Here is a 22,457-nt window from a genome sequence, read left to right on the forward strand (position 1 = left end):
ATGGAGTCATGAAAACTAGTCGCGCAACGCAAACAGTGCGGCCATGAGTGAGCGTAGTCGTTTTTCCTGATTCTTATTTTTTTGTCTATTGTCTGCAAGACCTGCAAACAACGGAATAACTCAAAATAATCAGCTAGAACCGTGACATGATTTACTGAATGCGGCCTGAAGGCTTTTGACCAGGGTGTATTCTCAGTGCTTGCGTCCCATTAAAGGCTCAGTTATTTAATTATCAAGCTATTCGTTCGTAAACGCCGTTTACTTCGTCGACCACGGACGAGGTAAGCTCACGTGAAACTCTTCAGTGCTTTAACTGTCTTTCCGCACTTCCCTCTGCCATGGTGTAAACGCGGCTTTACAAAAGATGCCGCTGTATTTTCAACGAGCTGAAAATATTTAGCAAAAATGTTTTCTGAGCACGTAGTACTTAGTGCTCCCGGTTCATCTATCAAGGCGAGCACGGCCTCCTTGAAAGCTAGAAAATGATGCGAGCTCAATCCATAGGTGTACGGCGTCGTCTACTTTCGGGGTGAACGCTCTGCGTAGCGTAAACGCCGCCCGCGTGTACCGTGCTGCGAAGGAAGTTGACGCATGCGCAGATAGGGCTCTGGGCAGCGCTTACTGCCGGTACTACAACGTTTCAGGCACGAAAAGCTTGAGTTCCGGGGAAGAAAAGACCACCGACTGCAAAATGTTTTTCTTGTGGGAAGCCACAAGCATCTGTCAACATAAATCACCACAGCATCAGAACCAACTAGCAAAGCGTGCAGCGTGCGCTCAGTTCTCAATGCGCCCACAAAACATGTCGCGGTACGCGCCCCGCTGGCTGAGTGGCTGTGGTGCCCGGCTGCTGAGCCAGTGCTTTCTCAAAACAAGAGCGCATCTGCACTCCTCCTGTGACGTCACAGCACTTTATCCAGTTGACCAAACCATGACGTGAATTTAGACTACAAGGCTCAAAAGCAACGACTGCCAATACCTTGACGACAGCGGAGGAAGCTGGCGGCCATTACTTCCTGAGCCTTGTGGTCTAAATCAGGCATGGTTGGTCAATCGGGCAAGGTACGGTGACGTCACATGAGGAATGCAGATGCCTTCTCTTTTTAAAAACCTCTGGCTGCTCTCCAGGTTGTGGCACTCATTCCTTGCCGCGGGAACTGTATTTCTCTGCAGTCGAAATACTAAAACGCCAAAGGCCTTTACGGTGTCAGCGTACGTTAGACAATCCTGTATGGTTGCAATTATGCGGAGGTCTATACTGCAGCCTCTCCCATTTATTCTCCCAATGAAGTTTCTCACTCACTCACAAACTCTCATAGCCAACACGATGCTTCACGACGTTGAAACTCACAAGACGAGAAACTTATGAGGCGGAGAGATCGCCTACTGGTCTGCTTGACAGAGACGTGCGTGCGGACTTGAACAGCACAAATACCTTCTATGTACAAACCTTAGCGCAAAATAAGACACATTCACAAGAAAGGTGGACACGACAACGCGCTACCGACATCAGTTGTCAGTAGCGCGTTGTCTTGTCCACCTTTCTTGTGAATGTGTCTTATTTTGCGCTAACGTTTGTACATAGGACTATGCACCAACTAGCCCCAGCAACAAGTATTACTTGAGTACAATGACCTTCATCTGAAGGGGGCACTGAGTGGTGACAGCGCGTTTTTGATGCAAGAGGCAGCGATTGAAATACCATGGCCTTGGAGAACACCGAAGCAAACTTCGCCGGTGTGGCTGGAATTAATATGCGAAACGCACAAGGTGTGCGGAACTCTTGCTCCAATGTCGCTGTGAAATACAGTAAAGCTACTGTGAATTGTTCCTTTACGTGAAGTTTACTTTCCGCATACAAAAAAAATATATGCTACCAGCACCTCGCGCCCCAGGCGAGCCCCAACTGCGTTTCACGGCATTCTATTGCATGATGATGATTGTCCAAATAACATATTTCGCACACCCACACTCAGAGATCGGCAAAAAGCAGCCAGAAATAGGTTTTTATCTTCCTCCTTATCCTGTTTAAGGGCAAGAGTGCTAGATGCCAGGGCGACCGCTGACGTAAATTCGCCAGGCAATGTTGAACGCCGAGTCGGTTTCAGGTGTCCTTCAGATGCAATTAGCACTGCACAAGCTGTCCTTGCAAATTAAAAAACAATCGCGACATATTACTGTGTAAGAGCGAGCTAGTTGGTAACCCATGGTAAACGTAAAACGCGGAAAAACACACAGGCATAACAAAGATAACGGAAGCAAGAAAGACAACCGCTATATTACGATTCTTGCTCTTCAAACCTAAGCACGTATTTTTTGTCCTTAGAAAAGAAGAAAAAATAAGCAGCGCATATACCGAATTCATGAACCGCCGCAGCAAGTTGTGTTTCTTAAGATCCAGAAGTTTCTATTTTAATTGATGCTATGAAATCCACGAAGAGTCATCAGTGTAAATCACTTCAACTGTGAACAGATGTACGATGGAAAAGTACTACTACGAACGCAAATTAGGTAGAGATTCTTTTGTTCATCGGAAGAACATCACCGCGCGCCTTTCTTTCTCTAAGCCACACTGAAAATACCGTGCAGTCAAAGCAATTGATAACTGCTAGGACGAGGGAGATCTCTATTATAACTGAACACTTAATTATAACTAAGTTACTACAGGATCAAGCGCTTTCTTAATACACAATCCCCTTCTAGATGTTCAATAGCCGAAATTTGTTACCTTGTTGGCGAAAATATCACTGCATACCGCAGTGTGGGCTATTACAGCGAATTTTCCGGAACAATGTATACGGTTATTTCAAAATCTGATGACGCAGACGATGAGAGCGCATTATACAAAACGTCTCAATCACAAGACGTCTAATCATAACTGAACAAATTCTCAGAAAACTCCTTGAAAAGTACTCACGGTTGTTCACACCAAGATGTAATGATGCGAAATTAATGCGGTGTGCAGTTGTTCAACAAGGGCATGAAATTAAAACCAGCCATCATGAAAATTTCTACTCAAGTGTAATAGGAAAAGTGTTTTCAGCGAGAAGGAGTGGCTTAGTTTAGAGCAAGTTCTGACTCAAAATCTTCCTGTTTTTGATTAATACGCACACCTTTAGTGTGAAAACGCGCCTTCCTTTTAATCACTGACAAGTGGCGCAGATTGTTTCACGCCAAATCGGCAGTCTGAAAAGAAATCTATCCTTCAAGCTTTCAAAAAATGTGTAATACTAGGTGTGTTTTCGGAGATAGATTTCGCTTAAGATTGAAAGAAAAAGATGCCATGAATTACTTCGTTCCGCTGTATTAAAAAACGCCTCCTTTTCTTTGTGCACGCAGCTGGCGACGGAACAGATTCAACTTCTTCAAGAAGAGAGGTATTCCAGGTCCGGAGCCGAACTTTCTATCGGGAAACTTTCACCAGCTCTGGAATCAGGTGAGAATAGCGCGAGCGGCGACTCAGCTATCGTAGCGGTTGCACCTTAGGTGACCTCGCGAAGTGACCTTTGTACGCAGTATGTGGGGTGGAACTCACAAATGTTATCGAGACGATTATCTTCGTCTGCCAATTTAGATCAACGCAGAACATGGTCATCTGCCCCTGACCTTTAATTAACCTCCTTTTCCAACGGCTGCGGCCACCCCAAAGCAGCAAACTGAAGAATCCCATCAGCCGATACGGTTTTCTGCCGCCCCATACTGGTATTAGATAGATGGGTTGCGCGAATGGAACATTCACAAGAAAGAAGACAAGACAGGCGTGAACTAACAACGGAAGTTTATTTATTTATTTATTTATTTATTTATTTATTTATTTATTTATTTATTTATTTATTTATTTATTTATTTATTTATTTATTTATTTATTTATTTATTTATTTATTTATTTATTTATTTATTTATTTATTTATTTATTAGATATACTATCAGTCCGGTCAGGACCAAGATAGGAGCGATACAGGGTGCAGATTACAAAGGCGGAACACGACAAACAAAACACTAGCACCATCCAGTCGGTGCCAAGTTTTAACATATCAAAAAATGGAACTGACGTCTAAGCAACAAATAAAAATGCGCAAAAATATCGCTGCAACGAAACAGAAAAAAATGTGAAAACACCATGCCCAACACAAATGCAAGGCGCATTATATCAGGCACTATGCCAACAATCACGAACTCCGGCAGAGAACATATCCGAGGAAACGGATATTCATACATATGCTAACCAGCACACGCACAAAAGAGCACCAAAAGCAGAAAGCTGGAAAAAAAGTGGGTTTACATCACCCTGCATTATTTTCATATTTTTTTTAAATAAACGTGCTTTTTTATTATTGCACTGGCGTAGAATCGTGACTTGTCTGGCCAGAGGCATGTATATGTGGGCAACGCAATGCATAGGCAAATGATGCTGCTCCTGATTTTCAACTGTAATTTCATGTTTATACTTAGTCGCACGAGCAGCGACACTTTATTTTTCGTTATTTTTATAGTCCCACAATAATTTTTGTCATTTCATGCTCACGAGTGCGTACACTGGTGCGGCTGTCTGCCCTATGCAGAGTTTGCTACATCTCAGGGCAGATCATCATCATCAGCCAGACTGCACCCACTTCAGGACAAAGGCCTCTTCCGTGCCTCTCTAATTAACTTGGTCCTTCGCCAGCTGCGGCCACCGTATCCCCGCAAACTTATTGATCTCATCCACCCACCGAACGTTCTGCCGCCTCCTGCTACGCTTGCTTTCTCTTGGAATCCACTCCGCTACCCTGAGTGCTGAGGAACACTTGTGCATGTAGGGTGGCACTAAGCGAAAATTCCTGACATAAATAGCAACACTGATCTATGTTTTAAATCTTAGTGTTCTTGGATCATGGGGATGGCTTGACGTTTGACCATCATAGCTTGCTTCGAGTGGATCACTATGGCTGCTGTTTATTTCAGCGCCAAGTCAGGGGACAAATGTATATGTGGCGGATGGAAGACGGCATACTGTTATGCGACAGACAAGAAAATAAAGAAAGCAATGAGCACACATGGCGCAAGCACTTTGCAGCAGTAACGCAACAAGGCGAGAAATTTCGATCGTCAATATAATCCTAAAATTTGCATCTCAAAGTTATGAATACGAGTACGCTAAACCACAACGTGAAATCGACGCCAACTCCGTTGTAGCATCTGTTTCTAAACCGAATTCGTAAGTGGCTCTCATAATGTGATCGCGAAAGGATATCCGCTTCCGCGCTCCAACAGCAATCCTCAAAGGGGTCTTTTCTGATTTTCTTATACGAGATTTCGCAGTTTCAAAAGAACAGTCTGATGCGAGAAGTCGAAAACCCTAAGGACTTTTCGCAACAAAACCTTGAGTTCCGCTTCTCTGGCTAAGTTAAGAGAATTCACAATGAGCTTTTATGCTGATTCGGATCACGTGGCTCCTGGAAACTTACCAATGAAGCTCTATCGCAAATGGCCTTTTCAAGATGTGTGCAGGCGCAAAAAAAGTTAACCACTGCATTGGAAAAACCCCAGCGCGTTGTGCAAGGAAGGATTGCCTTACATACGGCCTGCTAATAGGCCGGAACCTTAATGCGTAGGCGGCCGGCCCGACTAGGCTTTTGCCGCAGCAATCAAAGCTTGCCACGTTTCGGAATATACGAGTCCAAGGCTGATGTATACTGCAAGTCTGGTAAATTCCAGCGCAGAAATAAGTAACTAAAAAATTGGCAGGGTTTTAACGTAATTAAACAAGTAGACATGCGAAAGCATGTAGGCATGCGAAAGCTGGTTGTATTACTGCTGTGCTGTCGGCACGTCTGGTGACTTTATTAGCCTCAAGCTTATCTCATCTATTCGCGGCGCAGATGAAAGTTAATTGATGAAGACGAAGATGTGCAATGCACAGCGCGATAGTGTGTTGCAGTTAAACGCGAGGCGTGATTGCCTCCAGTGATAGCATAGTGCTTTCGTGCAGTGGCCAGCGAAGCTGACCTGTTCGCGCGGCCGTGGGTTCAAAACAAATCGCCAGAGTGTCTGGTCGTTCCCACCCTTCAGTCTTAGGGGCGCTCAGCTGGCAGTCATAGCCTGTGAATAATCATGCGAACGTGGGATCGGACAGGGGCTGTTGCTGTCAGCGGGTTCGCGACCTGCAGCCCTGCACCGTTCTATTCTGCCCTTCCAGTGTCTGTGCACTTCTGGTAATCTATTTAAGGCTGCGATTTGGGAACGTTGGTATTGATCTATTGGTTCAGTTAGCAGCGCGGTAATACCTATGTGTTCATCGCTCACATATGTGTGCAGTGTTTTCATCATGTTGTCGTTTCTCACCACACTGCACCACACCCTGCATACGGTTCACGGAAGTCAAAAAGGCAAAAAAGCAGTGTGTATTGCAACGGTGTATCAGGCCATGCTCTTCTAAGTGTTCTTATAATTGGCAGTCTCTTTCCAATCCTCCCCCAAGATTTCGTGGTGATCTGCGATACGCAATAACGTAATCACGTAGCAAAGTAACGCGACCCACTGTCCCACCCAGTATCGTGGCCGATTAGCCAGATTGCCATTCTTACCCATTCTTGGGATGACTGAGTCATGTCGCGCCGTTTGCTGTCACATGCTCGATCAATAAACTGAACCCTGGAACAACTTCTGCCCCCACAGTTTGCTTAAACCCCTCTCACATACAGGTGACGCTCTAACTAATGTCTCGCATTACGTGAGTGCATCTTCATTTTCTGCCGTTCATGACGCCGCTCGTGCATTGTAGAAGTCAGCCTCATACATCCATGTGGCCCGGGCCACACTGGTTATGGCAAAAAAAGAACCTGTTAAAAAAAACTGCATGGTGGTGAATAACTCCTGCGCTTACCTACTGGAACTCAGTGTTCTTTGCTTTTACCGTTGCCTTATTAAAACAAGTAGCCTGGCCCTATTCAGCACATAATATATAGGCTCACCGTCACACCACCTATCAGCTGCAGCAAACGTCTGAAATATGAATGTGGTCATAAAAGCGATAAAAGACAAACACTAAAAACATGACTTAGTTAAAAAGGATAAGATCGGAGAAAGATCATTAAAAGGCATGACACGTGGTGTAAAGGGTCAAAGAAACATGACTGAATATGATCTGAAAGGACGAAGACAAAACCAAAAAGCAATAAAACCGTAAAAAACCAGAAAGAGAACGTGACACAAGAAAACCATCTACAAGCCTTAGTGCACTGAACCCTTCAGATTACACTGGGAAAAAACCACAGCATCTGCACACGTGTTCGTATCAGGAAAAATTTTTTAAAAACGCTTTTTCGGTTTTGTTGCGCCTTTCGCGTCACAGCTGTCGTTCCTTTGACCCCCCCCCCCTTCCCCCCATACTCAAAAGACGCTAGCTACTGCCCTCAGTCACCCCTGATGAAGGAGCCGAGTCGGCTTCGAAACGTTGGGTTAAAGTTAAAATTTTTGGTTGGAGATGCGCAGTTCATTATAAGAAGATAGAAGCATCGCTAACGGTACTCAGACCCGTTTTCCTGATTAAAAAGGCTTCTTTTAATTCGCGGGACACTCGATCACGGCCATTACCTAAATTCTACAGTTCTTTCAAGAATGGACCCGCAGGTGCTTTGTTCACAGTCCTTATAGTGAAGAGGCAGATTAGAACCTGTTCCCGTCCCCCATCGAACGCTCCCCAAGCAGCACAGTTAATCGGCCCAGTATTGCAACAGGATGGTTCAATCCTGGTCCTTTGCAGGGCCGGCCTTAGCCAGTGCGGTTCCCATGTTGGGCCGATTACCTGTGCTGCTTGGGTCATGTTCCCTCAACCTTTCATTTTCATCTCAACCTATTCATCTTTCTGAAGTTTGCTGCAGCTGATAGGTGGTGTGACGGTCAGCCTATATATTATGTGTTTCTGTCAATAAAAAAACCAGTTGTCAGTAGCGCGTTGTCTTGTCCACCTTTCTTGTGAATGTGTCTTATTTTGCGCTAACGTTTGCACATAGAACTATGCACCAACTAGCCCAGCAACAAGTTTTACTTGAGTACCTATTCAGCACACACTGGAATTAAGCTCGCTTCCGCTTGACTCCCAGTAGAAGATATAGGGTTGAAAAATAGAGTTCCACTATATGCTCAGTGCTTTCTAACTTTTGCTTTTCTTTCTGTTTGCATGCACTTTTTTCCAGGACACAATCAAGGTCATGGACGAGTGGTCAAAAACATACGGCGATATCTACGGGTAAAGAGATTTCCAATGCATTGGTCCGTCATGTGACTTGCCACTGCCTAGTTCCTCTGAGTATAGCTTTTCTAACTCACCCCTGCAGTGGTTCTTATCAAGTAAAGCAGTATTTCTAAATAAAATAAAGATAAGTGGACCGTAGAGAGACACAAATTTATCTTTCCGAGATGATAGAGAAAGACGGGTACCACAGCCATCTGCTTCGTCGGTGCCTTTCTCGTGCGAAATGTTTCAGAACAAAATCCAAACGTTAGTTCAACAAATAAAAAAAATCGGCCAGATTCGGTCCCACTATACACCCCTTGCGTCTATCCAGTGCAAAAGTTTATATAAAGACAGGGGCTTCAGTAGTTTTTTTTACGCATTGACCTGGATTCTATGCACCGGCAAACTCTCTATCGCCGACTAGTTAGTCACTCTGTTAGTTGACTCAACACTAATTCACTTCTTTCTCTGAAAGTAGTGTTCAGCCCTTCGGTGGCTAACCTGAATAAAGGAAACCTACTCTTGCCTAATTGCACCAGTTACTGGACAACTGCCTCAAAGATTCAGAGTAGGACACCTCAGTGCAATTTCTGACATTTTGATTAACACCTGCTGACAGCAAAACTCGGGAAGCAGCCCTATAACGCATTGGGCATTTTACTTTTTGGGAAATTTTACGTTTTGAAAACAGACCTAAACACCATCCGACATTTCTATTTTCGAGGCCTTCTGCTCCTTTTAGATTCAAAGAAGCGATAAGATCGACGCGTGACGTTCCAGATAAACTAAACGGAAAAAGTGTCCTTGCTGATAAATGCATTGCTCGTAGAAAAAAAAAATGGAAAGAATAAATTAGCCTAAATGAGTGGTAAAACTAGTCACAAAGCAACCAGTACTAGATTAGAATACTTGTTTTCTTCGTTCTACAACATTTTTTAAACTTTCATCTAATGCAATTCGGTTTCTTTCCCGAATAAGTTCTTGGTTTCTTTTGCTGGAGAGTTTACGAGTAGTTGCCGGGCAATCTGCATACCCCGACTGTCCTTTGAGGGTATATTGTTGCAATAAACAAACCTGACTAATTACCGCTTGTGTCATTAGTCAGGTTTGTTTATTGCAACAATATGCCCTCAAATGACAGTCGGGGGTATGCAGATTGCCCGGCAACTACTCGTTTTTATGCGGCTGCGTTTTTATGAGGAAAAACGCTAAAGCGCCCGTGTGCTGTGCGATGTCAGTGCACGTTAAAGATCCCCAGGTGGTCGAAATTATTCCGGAGCCCTCCACTACGGCACCTCCTCTTCCTTTCTTCTTTCACTCCCTCCTTTATCCCTCCCCTTACGGCGCGGTTCGGGTGTCCAACGATATATGAGAGATACTGCGCCATTTCCATTCCCCAAAAACCAATTATTATTATTATTATTAATGACCGCTTGTGTTTGTGCTCAATGCAGCATCTTCAACGGCGATGCCCCGATTCTTATGGTCAAGGACCTAGAACTGCTGCGGCGTGTGTTCGTTAAGGACTTCGCGCTGTTTGTTGACAGAGGGGTGAGTATACGGGCGGTCACCTTCACCAACTTCTCAAGCGCACATGCAGACAGCATCACCGCAAGTGTGTGGCTGCGGCATAGTCTAAGGCAAACGTCCAATTCGGCGCCGATGACAGACGCTAAGTGATCATTTCGGGCTTTTCTGAATAAACTACGGAAGTTTTTCCCCAAGCAGGATAACCGTCGCTGCACACTGCACTTTGATCCAGCCATAGCAAACTTCTGAGCGGGTCAGCTAGGAAAGCTTCCTATAGCTCTTCGTTGTTGTTTTTTATTTGTACACACTGCAGCCCCTACAGTGGCTATCGCAGGAGTAAACATATACATTCAAAAACTAAAGACGTGGTAGCAAAAAATTAGAACATCAGAGTTGAATACACAGGGAAAATTGCACAAATTGGGAGCATGGGTACAGTAAATAAAGAGATTATGAATCAGTTATGGCCTGTATAAACTTGTCCATAGGGAGGGGACTCACTGGACCGGGCAATGTATTCCAGTGTTCGATGGTTCGCGGAAAGAAACTGTATTTAAACACATTAGTGCGAGCAAAGTAAGCTGAAAAATTAAGATCATGATAACTTCTTGTTGATGATGGTATGACACTCGTGATGTACCTGTCGCTTGAGAGTCGATAGCGCGAATTAACGACACATTGCAGAAATTTTAACGATTCTAGTTGCCGGCGAGTAGCGAGGGTAGTTATTTTCAATGACTTCAGGGCAGAAGAGGGTGAAAAATCACTGTGATATTTGTTACATATGAAGCGAACTGATTTCCTTTGGATGGCCTCAATTTTCTTAATCTCTGTTACCTTGTAAGGATTCCACACGGAAAGAGCATTGTCAAGCATTAGACGGATTAGGGATTTGTACATTTGTAACCTGGTTTCTTTCAGAGCCTGAGCTAATGTTCGTCTAAGATACCCTAACTTTTTTAGAGCTCTATAACAGATGAAGTCAATATGTTTGGACCATGATAAATTGGAAGTAAAAATAATTTCTAGATACTTGTACTGGGACACCCTTTGAAGGGGTATGTTATGAAAAGAGTAACCAAAAACCAATGAAGACGAACTATTGCTGAATGTCATGACAACAGTCTTACGAAAGTTAATATTCATCTGCTAACTTTCACACCACCTATGGAAGCTAGAAATTGATTCATTAATGCGAGAATGTTCATCTGAACGTTGCTGAAGCAATGTTGCCAAAAATGTTTGAAAACTGGTGTTAAAAATAGCGTTGTTGATAAATTTAGCCGCCGAGCATTTCCTGGTGTATTATTGCGAAAACTGCTGCCGCAAAGATTATATTTATATGTCCGTATATACTATACGGCTTATATCTGCTGAATATCTTCAGTGATGCTGAATGAAATCACCGATTTTTTTATATGCCTATGCTACTGTACAAGACATGCCGTTTCCCACCTTATGCTGCGGAATGGTGTGAGATATTCTTCAAATGATTGTTTATTACTTCTCACCTAGGCCCACTCGCATGTGCAATGTAAATGAATAACTCGAAAGCACAAGCCAGAACGTGTTCTGTTTGCATGCATTTTCTTAACCGTCCTTTTATTTCGTTGTTTGCATTCCTTTACTACCAAGCAGCCAACCCGACCACTCCTCTTTATAACCTGCCATCCATTCATTGCAGCTGGCTTTTAAATGAAACAAATAATAAAGTAAAAGCGCATTGTTAATGATCTGAAGAAACAAAAAAGTTCCCCGTGTTATTATATGCACATCTGCATTGCGGAGGCCACACTGCACTCAATATAGTTTTCATCTTTGAGTAAGATTAATTTTATCTGGTTATAGTTTTTTTTTTCGGTCACTCGCTTCCTCCAGTGACTGAAGATGGCAGAGTACCATATTGACAGTAGCATATTTCCGCTCTTTTAATGACACTGTTTTTTAACTGGTGAACTTAACTTTTCTCTCAACAACAAATATAAGCTAAACGATAACAATTAGTGGTAAGATGGCTTCTGGGTCTTGACGTCCTAAAGCTGCAAATGAGCAGTACTGTGATGTTTAATTGTATTGTGGATCATTGTAGGGTTTATCTGTCATGTTATTCTGTAAGACAGTGCACATTTTAATAACGTACTTTCCGGTTTTTCCTGTTGTCCGAAGCCATCAGTGGTATTTCTTTATGTAATTTTTCCTCTCCTGCTTGGGTACACATCTCCACAAGATTTCATAAACAAATAAATAGTTGTTGTAGTGGACGCGTCCAGATTAGTTTCGACCATCTGGGACTCTTTATTGTGACGTACACTGGTAACACACAACAAGCGGGCGTATTCGCGTTTCAGCTTCACTGAAATACGACCGCCGCAGCCAAAATTCGATCAGTGGTCACTGATCTACTGTGGACGGTCACTAACCGCTTTTTTCTGACGTGCTTTGCTTGGAGCGAACTTTTGTAAACACTTTTTCTTTAGACAACTCCGCAGTGGCACTGTTTAGCAGCATTGATTGCTGAGTGGCCTAGTGTGGATTCTTTCGTGAATTATAGGTCGCCACACTTGATGTGACCGTTTCTTGCCTGGACAGCACTGTTACCTGCAGAATGCGTGAATAACAAAACATAAAACGCAGGACGTCTGGGGCACACTGAATGAAAACCCGGAGCTCCGCAACAACATCTCTTTTGCCAAGGGCCATCGGTGGAAGTTCGTCAGGCGCTCCGTGTCCATGGGCTTCACGGCGGCCAAGTTGCGACATGTGAGCTGATAATTTCCTCAGCTGTGACTAACACTATGTTCCCTTATATGCTATGTTATGTGTTATGTTGTGTAACACTAGAGGGCTACACCGGAGGACTGAACTCGGGAGAGTCCAAATGCAACCGTGCAATGCTTTAAAGCATTAGAAAAAAACAATTCGCTCGAGAAAACTACTGCCTTATGTAGACTTCTTTTCAGTTTTCCAGTTTGGTCTTCAATTAGCAGCCAAAATTTTAAGCCATGAGAATTTTTACATTCTTTATCAGTGTAAGGTGGTGCAATTTAGCGACCTATTATGACACTACGCGCGAAAAACCCACACGCCTTCAAAGGAGGCATGGAGTGCTGGCCACCAAAACCGCTACGCATTAAAAAAAAACTGTCGATACTCGTGGTGTTTAAATCCAGGAAGCACTGGCCGGGTTACAATTTGGCGAACATTGTGACAAGCAAAAGTAAACTATGCTCTCTTCATCCATCAGGCTTATATGGAGTCATTATGCAACAATGAATGTAGCTTTAAAACACCATGTAGAAAAGGCGAGTATGTCACGGTGTCTACACGTGCAACTAAATTATATAAAAAAGCGTCCCATAGATGCGCAAACGTTAGATTTCACAAACAGCCAGGAAAACAAAACCTAACGGTTTTGGGAACAAAAACCTGACGGTTTTGTTTCGACATCCGCAAATTTTTGCTCATCGATAGTGTGTTCTGATTTCGTTCATATCTTGCATATCTAGCGTCCGTCCAGATTACTTTTTCTACGTGGTGTTTTAAAGCTAATTCTTTGTTCCATTATTACGTCAGATCAACTTGACCCCTAATCTATATTATAACATGAAGTGAGCGTGTTTTCAGCTCCGCTCGGGGCCAGTGTCACCAGTTACTATTATCACAGACCGCGGAACTGGTTGGCTGTTTGGCTGGCTCATATACTGCGATGCTTCTGAAAGCAGATGATGGAAGGAATGAACAATTCCGTGGACCAGTTCCTGAACCTCATGGAAATCAAGTGTCAGGAAGCAGAGGACGGGGAGGCGAACGTTCATCCCCTTCTGGGCAAGCTGGCCTTCGACGTGGTAGCCGAGACCGCCTGCGGTCTTTACCTGGACGTGATGCACAAGCCGGACGACGAGTACTTCCGCTCGGCTCGCTCCTTGGTTCTCAACGTGGTCGAGAGTGCCTACCAGAAGATCGGTCGTGAGTGGCTTCATTCATTGCTTGTGCGTTGAGAATAAATGAGTGAAAATATGTGTTCATGTGTCCATGCATCCGTTCCAGAGTTCTTCACGGCGATCAAAGCCTTCAGCAAGTTCCTGAGCGTTCTAGAGCTGCATTTTGGCCATGAGCCCCTCACAACTCTGGCGCGAATCGCCCAGCCCATTGCGGAACTCCGAGCCAAAGATCCAAGCGTATGTGTGGCTTCGCTTGCTTCTTGAACAGCATCATCACCGTTGTGCTGATAAACAACAGAAGGCCTCCCATCAGGGACCTCGCAGTCTTTTAAACTGCTAAGTTTGATGGTTTATGGCGGTTTAGCGTCCCAAAGCGACTCAGGCTATGAGGGACGCCGTAGTGAAGGGCTCTGGAAATTTCGACCAACTGGGGCTATTTAACGTACACTGACATCGCAGAGTACACGGGCTACTAGAATTTCGCCTCCATCGAAATTCTACCGCGGCCGCCGGGATCGAGCCCGCGTCTTTCGGGTCGGCAGTCGAGCGCCATAACCACTGAGCCACTGCGGCGGCGGTCAACCCGCTAACGATGTTGCTTATTTGTTCGGCTCAAAGCAAATTTTTTTCCACCTATAGTGTATATACAAGAATCAGGAAAGCTAATGCTTCAGTTTTACAGCTAAAAACAGAGACATCTACAAAATTTCATACTAATTTTCGCAATGGGTGCAAATGTTTACATCAATACATCAAGAGTTGGCAGATATACTTCTCATGGATTGTGGAATCGCTTTCTTTTTCAAAGGTAGACATGCAGAAACAGATTTAGAATAATGTTATATTTTTATAAGAGGGCTAATATGTCGGCATGAAGATGGCGGACGACGGTCAACATGTACACTTTCTTAACTTTACTATTTAATACATTCGCTTGTTAGGATATTGAACCTCCTATTTGCGGTACCGAAAATGCTGTGGCTGCTTGAAATAAAGAAGTCAATCTTAGTTGTGGCACACGGCTAGAAAAGGCTATCAGTTCGCTATTTGCCCATTTGTGTAGATATCAACTCAATTGGTTATTCAATCCAGGAACTCGACTGTGCGTTTAATCGGCGGTGGAGAATAGTATGCTTTGATGCCAGCGATTCAGGCCAGGGCGTTAACATCCTTTACACAATCGAGTGACCCCACTGGGGACCAAGCAGATTGCATTCACATTTGCTATATACAAGAGCTCATGGTATCGCACAATCCACTGTAGCTCGTTAAAGGTAAGCTCTAGTTAAGTGAAATTTTTCAGGTAGAATCATCAGTCCTTTAACCCCTTACAAATACCTAATATCTGATTCCTGTTCTTCTACATAAACCACTTTGACTAATAACTCTGACACTCTAGAGTGCCAAAGAGCAGTGATTTAATTGATCTACAACTCTTTCGATAACCCAGCAACATCTATCTATATCGTACAACAAAATGAATGAAAGTAGTGTGTTTTGATGGCTTCAGATATTTCTGCAAAGTGGATGCAGTATCCAGGTCCTGGAAAGTTCAGGTAAACCGTAAAGCGCCACAACTGACGAAAATGCATCCGCTATTCGTCAACTCATTCAAAATAACAAGCATCACCATGAGACAGATCATAGAACGCACAGTCATGGCATTAGGATCTGTCTTGACGTTAGTCGCACGACTGAGATGCAGAACCATATCAGCTCCTTGTTTCGATGGCTCTTGAAAAGAGAGATTATCGAAATGAGAAACAATGTGCGTTAATATCTGCGAAGTTCCTTCCGAGATTGTCCCAATTCTTCCGCCTCGTGATTAATTCCTGAATCCCATCGAATTTCTATCTTTGGACGACTGTTGGCTCATCTGCGTGGCAAACAGGTTCCGGGTGCCAGCGAGTTTATTGCGTGTGTGAAGAGGTGGTCTAATGACCAATTTCAAGGGTTTTGCCAACGCGAATTCGAGTGATGGAAACAAAGACGGCTGCAGTGCAGTGATTTATGTGGACAAAATACTCAGAGGCATTTCCAAAAAACCAAAGCCCCCACGTGTCTGCCTAAAAACTTTCATCTCTCCACTGATCTTTGTTACCGAGCTACAGTAGGTTGTGCGTTGCTTGTTGACTGACCTTTGTATGCGCAAAGCTTCTGTATCTGTACCTGACAAAGCGCATCAACGACTGGTAGAAGTAGTGGGCGATTCCGCGGTGTAGAGGAGCCCGAAAACTGTCTTTCTTTGTGACCGAGTGCTGTCTCGACGTACACTCTGCTACAAATAGGCGCTGACGTCTCCAGCATGGAGTGTAGAACAAATAAGCGCTGTCGTGAACTCTGTGAACTGCACAGTAAGTTAGTTTTGCTTTCTGGCAGCTCTCTGCTGTGCAATGTCAGTGCAAGTCAAAGAACCCCAAGTGGTTGAAATTATTCCATAGCCTTTCACTACGACGTCCCACATCAGCCACGTTGCTTTGAGGTGTTAAACCACATATACCGAACCATCTTCTTTTTCGATGAGAATAAGTTTTGTATCAGCGCTGAGCAGTTGATCTGAACACCACAAACAGCGTCCCAGTGCACTAAATTCCGCGTTATGAACCAGCCATCAGGCTGGTGTTCAATGCGAAGGGCCCATACGGAGGTTCAGAGCTAGCAAGGTCAAAGAGTTCTGGACAGCTCAAAGGCCTACTGCAAATTCTTGTATCAGACGCTCGCGTAATTACATTCAGTTCTTCAAAATAGTCCTTCACAGCTCTTAATCGAACTTCATTTCCTACACCTGGAGATTCTTTTCCGATGACTAAAAAAAATTAACCTTATCGTCAAGTCTGTGGAACGAAAAAGAGGTTGATATGCGTGAAAAGGGACTGATTGGCAAACCACTGTGTTCTAGACGTTTTGTGCTTTTAATACAGCGCGCCAGCCTCTGACTGCGAACCCCACGATCCGTTTTTGCTCATACGATAGCGGACCATCCGTAGCATCACAGGCGTTAGAGCATCTATCACTCCAGGTAACGCTTTATGTGCTGTAGTCACAAATGTGAAAAGAAATGGTCGTTTATTATACAACTATTGCAGCTAGAATATAAGTTATTTTAACGTACTTTTTACCTATATGGCAGTATTTGCATAAGGGGCCCTTTCCTGCGTAATATCAGTAGTTATTACGACTGTTATCGGTCATTGAAGTAAGGAAAAATAGATATATGTGTTTTCTAGTAAAATATTACCGAAAACTATTGCCCGTGTTCGACTTATCGATGGCTCTGATATTTTTTCGTTTTGCAGCTAGCACGTCCGGATCTCATTCAGAGTCTTTTGGAAGCAAAAGTTCCAGAAGAACTCCTCAAGAAGCGTGAATTTCGGGTGCGTGCGAACGAGAACGGTAAGCCGTAGGGACGTGCAGGATTGTATATATATATATATATATATATATATATATATATATATATATATATATATATATATATATATATATATATATATATATATATATATATATATATATATATATATATATATATATATACCAAAAGTGATTTCTGGCAGCTGATTTGGTCAATATAATATAAAATCACCAAAAATTGAAGAAACATAACAGGATTTAATTCACGACGTTTCGGCTGGAGGACCAGGCTTTTTCGAGTGTAGTAAAGCGTTTGAAACACGCAGTTTTTATAGAGAATGCTCGAGGTACAAAGTTTACAAGTTTACAGCAAAGTACGAGTTCAGAACACTAGGGGGGGAGGGAAGAGACCAGGAAGAACATTTTTTTTTTAACAAAGGAAGAGAGAGAATCGGTGCAGGTGTTCCGGAAAGGCCGATTTTTTTTTAATAACAAAAGAACAATAAGATTAAGATAATAAAAATATAAAAAAGGGAAATTCTTTCCCACCACCTCAGGGCTGCCTTGAAAAGGCCCTCGAGGTGTCGCTCCTCTCAGAATTTTGGTGACAAGCGTGAAGGGCTCCACCCCTGTACAAGGAGGAAGCTTCCTCCTAATATATATATATATATATATATATATATATATATATATATATATATATATATATATATATATATATATATATATATATATATATATATATATATATATATATATATATATATATATATATATATATATATATGAGCAGAGAACGGAAATGAGGGGCTCGTTATACATATGATATAGGCCAACAGCCACAGAAACCAAGTAGCATAGGGGATTTTTTTCTTCATTTGTGGTGTTGATCAACGGATAATATCAGCGAGTGTTTTATCACTTAAAGACAGTTTATTAGAAAAGCAGAAGAAAAAACGACCACATTCTGCCGGTGGCAACCCAACCCACAACCTCCGAATCACGTGTCCGGTGCTCTAGCAACTGACCTACGGCGACGGTTGTCAGATCTTTTGCTTTCGGAGGTATTTAAGTTTACGTATGAGCTAACCTTGAGAGTGTTCACCAGCGCCATCCTAGTTCATAACCGGCGGACGTAGTACGTGCTGTATTATCACTGGTGTGACGGGCGCAAGGCTTTTCAATGAATAATATGTTTACCACAACGCCAGCCAGCACAAATTTGAGATAAGCAGTCTGGCATGCCCAAGGAACCAGTTGCAATCATTACTTACGAAAAACTCATTATACAGGACCCTCGATATGGGCACATCAATTTCGTTGAATCAAACACTCTCGAGAAGCGACCTAGCCTAGCATCGGCCTAGCGGCGTGCATCTTTTGAACGTTACGAGAAAGCAAGCCTTTATTGAAAAGCAGAAATTTTAGCCGGCATTAAAATTTGTCTGACATGCTGCTTCGCGTAAGGAAGGAACTTGGGGTTAGAAAGATGGGACAGAGGCTCACAAAATTATAAAAAAGTAAAACAAGGAAGAGATAAAAATTTTAATGAAATGAAAAAATAAATTGCGATTGAATTTGGTCAGAGTTTCAACAGGGTGGTAGCACTAATAATCCAGAGCCGCAATCACGTAGCAGATATAACAAGAAACAAACGGTCTCAGAACTCGGCCATAAAACTTTGTTCGGGAGTTTTCTTCGCACGAAGCACAACAGCCGAGCAGGCGACTCTCGTGATCGGTGCGCATGATTGTTCTCTTTCCCGAAAAAGAGCTGTAGCTTACCATAACCGGAGGTTTAGGCTCAGTAAAGCCTTTGCCGTCCTCCCCATCATCGAAATCCTGTAACTGCGCAGGCCATCTCCCCCCCCCCCCCCCCCCCTCTCAAAAAACTCGGTTTATTCATATATGAACAACTAAGAGAAACACGTGTTGCCTAAGGTTTGTGAATAGCGGAAGAAGCAGGAGAAACAGGGAGCCGTATTTTAGTGCCGCTATAGCGCCTCCAGTGGTCCTTGAGGAATTCCTTAACGGAGTGGATTCCTTAACGGAGTGGATTCCAAGAGAAGGCAAGCGTAGCAGGGGGCGGAAGAAGGTTAAGTGGGCGGATGAGATTAGGAAGTTTGCAGGCATAGGGTGGGCGAAGCTGGCAGAGGACAGGTCTAATTGGAGAGAAATAGGAGTCTTTTGCCGCGCAGTGGGTGTAGTCATGATGATGATGATGATGATGATGATGATGATGATGATGATGATGATGATGATGATAGCACCTCCGAGACCATGTTAGCTTATCGTGATCTCGGAGTCGCCTTTATACGCTCACATCGCCCATGCTTAACGTCGGGCGTCACTGCAGGTCGCGCTGGTCTCGACCCGCGACATAGAGTTCATGTAAAGCCACTGTAATCATGTTGGAATTGATTCCTTTCTAGAGGCTGGGTTGGTGTAAACGAGGATAGTGTTCCCCCAGCAGAACGTTCCTAATACCGCTCTTTTCGTAAAACGCGGTCCTGACTGAACGGTATCAGACTAACCTAACTAAAATTAATATATATATATATATATATATATATATATATATATATATATATATATATATATATATATATATATATATATATATATATTGAAAAACCGAAAGACACTCGCGAGAGGTCAAACCATTAAAGCTTTTTTTTTAGTCAAGGTGAGTCGGCGGCGACTGTAACGAAGAAAAAAATGGGGCTATAAGGCGACTGCCATGCTAGAGTTTGATAACAGATAATTTTCTCGGTACAGTGTTCGTCTAATGACGTTACGCATATCGTAGCGATGCGAATGGTGCTAACGAATTTAACATAGTTTACGATTTTGCATTTTAGGAGCACTTTTTTTAATGTGTGTGTTTGGCTGTGTGTGCGTGCGTGTGTTTGCTGCTGTGATTGGTCCCTTTTATTTACTTTCCCTAATTAGGTCATCACTTATGCAAATTAGCAAAGCAGACTTAATTCCTAGAACAGGGTGAACTTCAGATCTCTTCTAATAGCTCATTGGATAATGCAGCAGTTTATATTGTTGTTGTGCGTTTTATTCTTTGGCACGTACATCACTTTTGTTGTTCGAATAATTCGTTAAACGAGCACGTGAATATGGACTTCGCTCCCTAAGTGAAGCGCTGTTTAACTCGCAGCGTTGTTCGCGCTGTGTGCTGGGCATTGTTCATCAAGGAAGTGGTACGAAATTGTTTCTGAACAAATCACAGGATGCGAATGAACTCTAGGCGTCAACTGTCAGACCATTTTTCAGAGAGAAGCGGCTATTCGAAGACGACAACTTGCTAGCAAGCAGCAGGATTCGCATTGGACTGCGCTCTGCAGCCATCATAAGACGAATGCATTCCAAAAAAGTACTAGTGGGGACAAAACTCTCCAGGACGCATGCCCTGGAACAAAAGCCGATAGCTCCGCTATTGGGCTGACGATTAAAGCCTAACTTGCGGAAGTTAGACTCACGTGCTCCAATGTGGTGCCGTGAAAGCAGGTGTTCGTTAGCACGTGTCATACCTATCGACCTTGATCACTTTTACCGCGTTCTGAAAAGTTTTGTCCCCGATAGTACGTTTCCCTCTCTTCGCAGGTGAGTTTTTGATGCCGCTCGAAGATGTCGCTACCAACGCAGCTTCAGCTCTAACCGCTGGGTAAGTTGTCATTGCCCTGATGTACTACGCAAGCACTGGTAGTGGTTACTAAGAGATACTCTTCATGCAGAACGCGAAACTTCCGACATAAGGAAACAAAGAACATGATGCATGCCTACTTTAAAGAGTAAAGTCTTGCGGCAAGCTGCACTTTAAAGGAAAATACGACCCAAGAAGAAACGCTCGAAGACTACCAGGCAAGGTGTTGCAGTATTATGAGCGGTTCTTGTAGAAAGGCTTAGTGACCGTACGGCATATAATTTTAACACCTCTAGCCTTAGCTTATGAATGCAAGAAAATTTATGCTGTCAGTGAGAAATCTGTCACGCACAATTTACGCACATGTCCTCATCTCTATGTTCGCTTCTGTTAGACACGTATGTAAAAAAATACTCAGTACTGTTAAGTCATGATCATCAACTAGCGCCATCTGTTGGGTGCCACTCGCGAACACCGCGTAACAAAACGGGGAAATTTCAATTTTGTAGTTGTGAGAAAATTAAGGGCTCCCGAAAGATTCTGCACAAACATGGCGATTATGATGGCCGACTCTTCTTTCTTACTGGGAAATCTGACCTGTAAGATGCTTCCTGCGGCCACACTATTTCCGGCGGCCACAGAAGATTCGAAATCCTCGCGGTAATTTTGAGTTTTCAGCGCCACTCGACAAATGGTGGCAACCGTGAAAACTATAAGCGTTTGCTCATGTTTGCTGGGCTTTAATCCTAGTCGCAAGACACTTTGTCGCCTACAGTGCAGCATATAAATTCTTGCCCACCACGCTCGCGCGAGCAAGTCATGCCGCTTCCATTTCATGTGGTGTAATTTTACAGTGGTAGAGGACAACGGAGTTTAATTGATGTGGATAAAATGCATGGCCATCTGCCTTTGGCAAATTAAGTAACAGACGATCAGTACAATACATGCGGCAGAATATGTGTTAGCATTACCGTTTCCCTCTAGTGGCGGCGGGTGGCGTCATCGAGTCAACCGTGAGACGCCATTCCCCTCTCCACTCGCCCGATCCAATCAAGCCATCACAGTGTGCTCCGTTGTACCCGCCAACCATCGCCTCCCACCGACTCGCCCTCTCTCTCCACTCTCCCGTTCCCTCCTCTCTTTCTATCGTCCTGTCGTCCTTTCCCTCTCACCACTTGAACTCCTCTCCCCTGAGTCTTCACACGCCGCCGACGTCGAACAAATTGCTCGCAAATGGGAGTTCTAATGCTAACGCATCAAAAACATGCCCTTAGCATCGCAGGGCTTCTCGCACAAAAGAAGCCATCAAGATATTTCACAGGGGTGCGAGGGCACCCCTGCTGCAAAAATCTGAACTTCAAATCATTTGAATCTTAATAAATAATTTGAACTTCTCCCTTTTCTCCACAGGTTCGAAACTGTTTCGGCTAACTCCTCACACTTTGTCTTCTGTCTGGCAAAATACCCCGAAGTGCAGGAGAAGGTCAGACAGGAAGTGAACGCTGCCTACAAAAAACACGTGAGTCAATGCGGTGCGCCTTCTCCGTGATTTTACAACACACGCCCTGAACGCTGATTGAAGCAGGGACATTGACTCTGCAAGAATATCGCAATCGTGCTACTCCGTTGGCCTTTGCGCGAGGCGAATATTGCTACTCATAATGATTATGCCGTGGCTAAGCCTACTGTAAGTATCCTCATAGCGCCATATTGCGCTTTCTTGCCTTTTACAACGGCTACTTATCTCAATGCTGGCCACC

The 22,457-nt window shown here is 43.6% G+C and overlaps 1 protein-coding gene across 1 annotated transcript in view; it reads left to right on the forward strand.

Annotated features, from left to right (window-relative positions):
- The window catches only part of LOC144100042 (cytochrome P450 3A14-like), a 31,959-nt gene that overhangs the window by 2,131 nt on the left and 7,371 nt on the right, over positions 1-22,457 (forward strand). The window contains exons 2-10 of the mRNA XM_077633091.1: positions 3,340-3,436; positions 8,178-8,230; positions 9,673-9,769; positions 12,383-12,508; positions 13,471-13,714; positions 13,796-13,926; positions 16,986-17,082; positions 20,658-20,718; positions 22,108-22,216. Coding sequence (XP_077489217.1) covers positions 3,340-3,436; positions 8,178-8,230; positions 9,673-9,769; positions 12,383-12,508; positions 13,471-13,714; positions 13,796-13,926; positions 16,986-17,082; positions 20,658-20,718; positions 22,108-22,216 — 1,015 coding nt within the window. The remainder of the gene's footprint in view (positions 1-3,339; positions 3,437-8,177; positions 8,231-9,672; positions 9,770-12,382; positions 12,509-13,470; positions 13,715-13,795; positions 13,927-16,985; positions 17,083-20,657; positions 20,719-22,107; positions 22,217-22,457) is intronic.

This window comes from Amblyomma americanum, chromosome 8, assembly GCF_052857255.1.
Source record: "Amblyomma americanum isolate KBUSLIRL-KWMA chromosome 8, ASM5285725v1, whole genome shotgun sequence".
In the NCBI taxonomy this organism is placed as follows: Eukaryota; Metazoa; Arthropoda; class Arachnida; order Ixodida; family Ixodidae; genus Amblyomma; species Amblyomma americanum.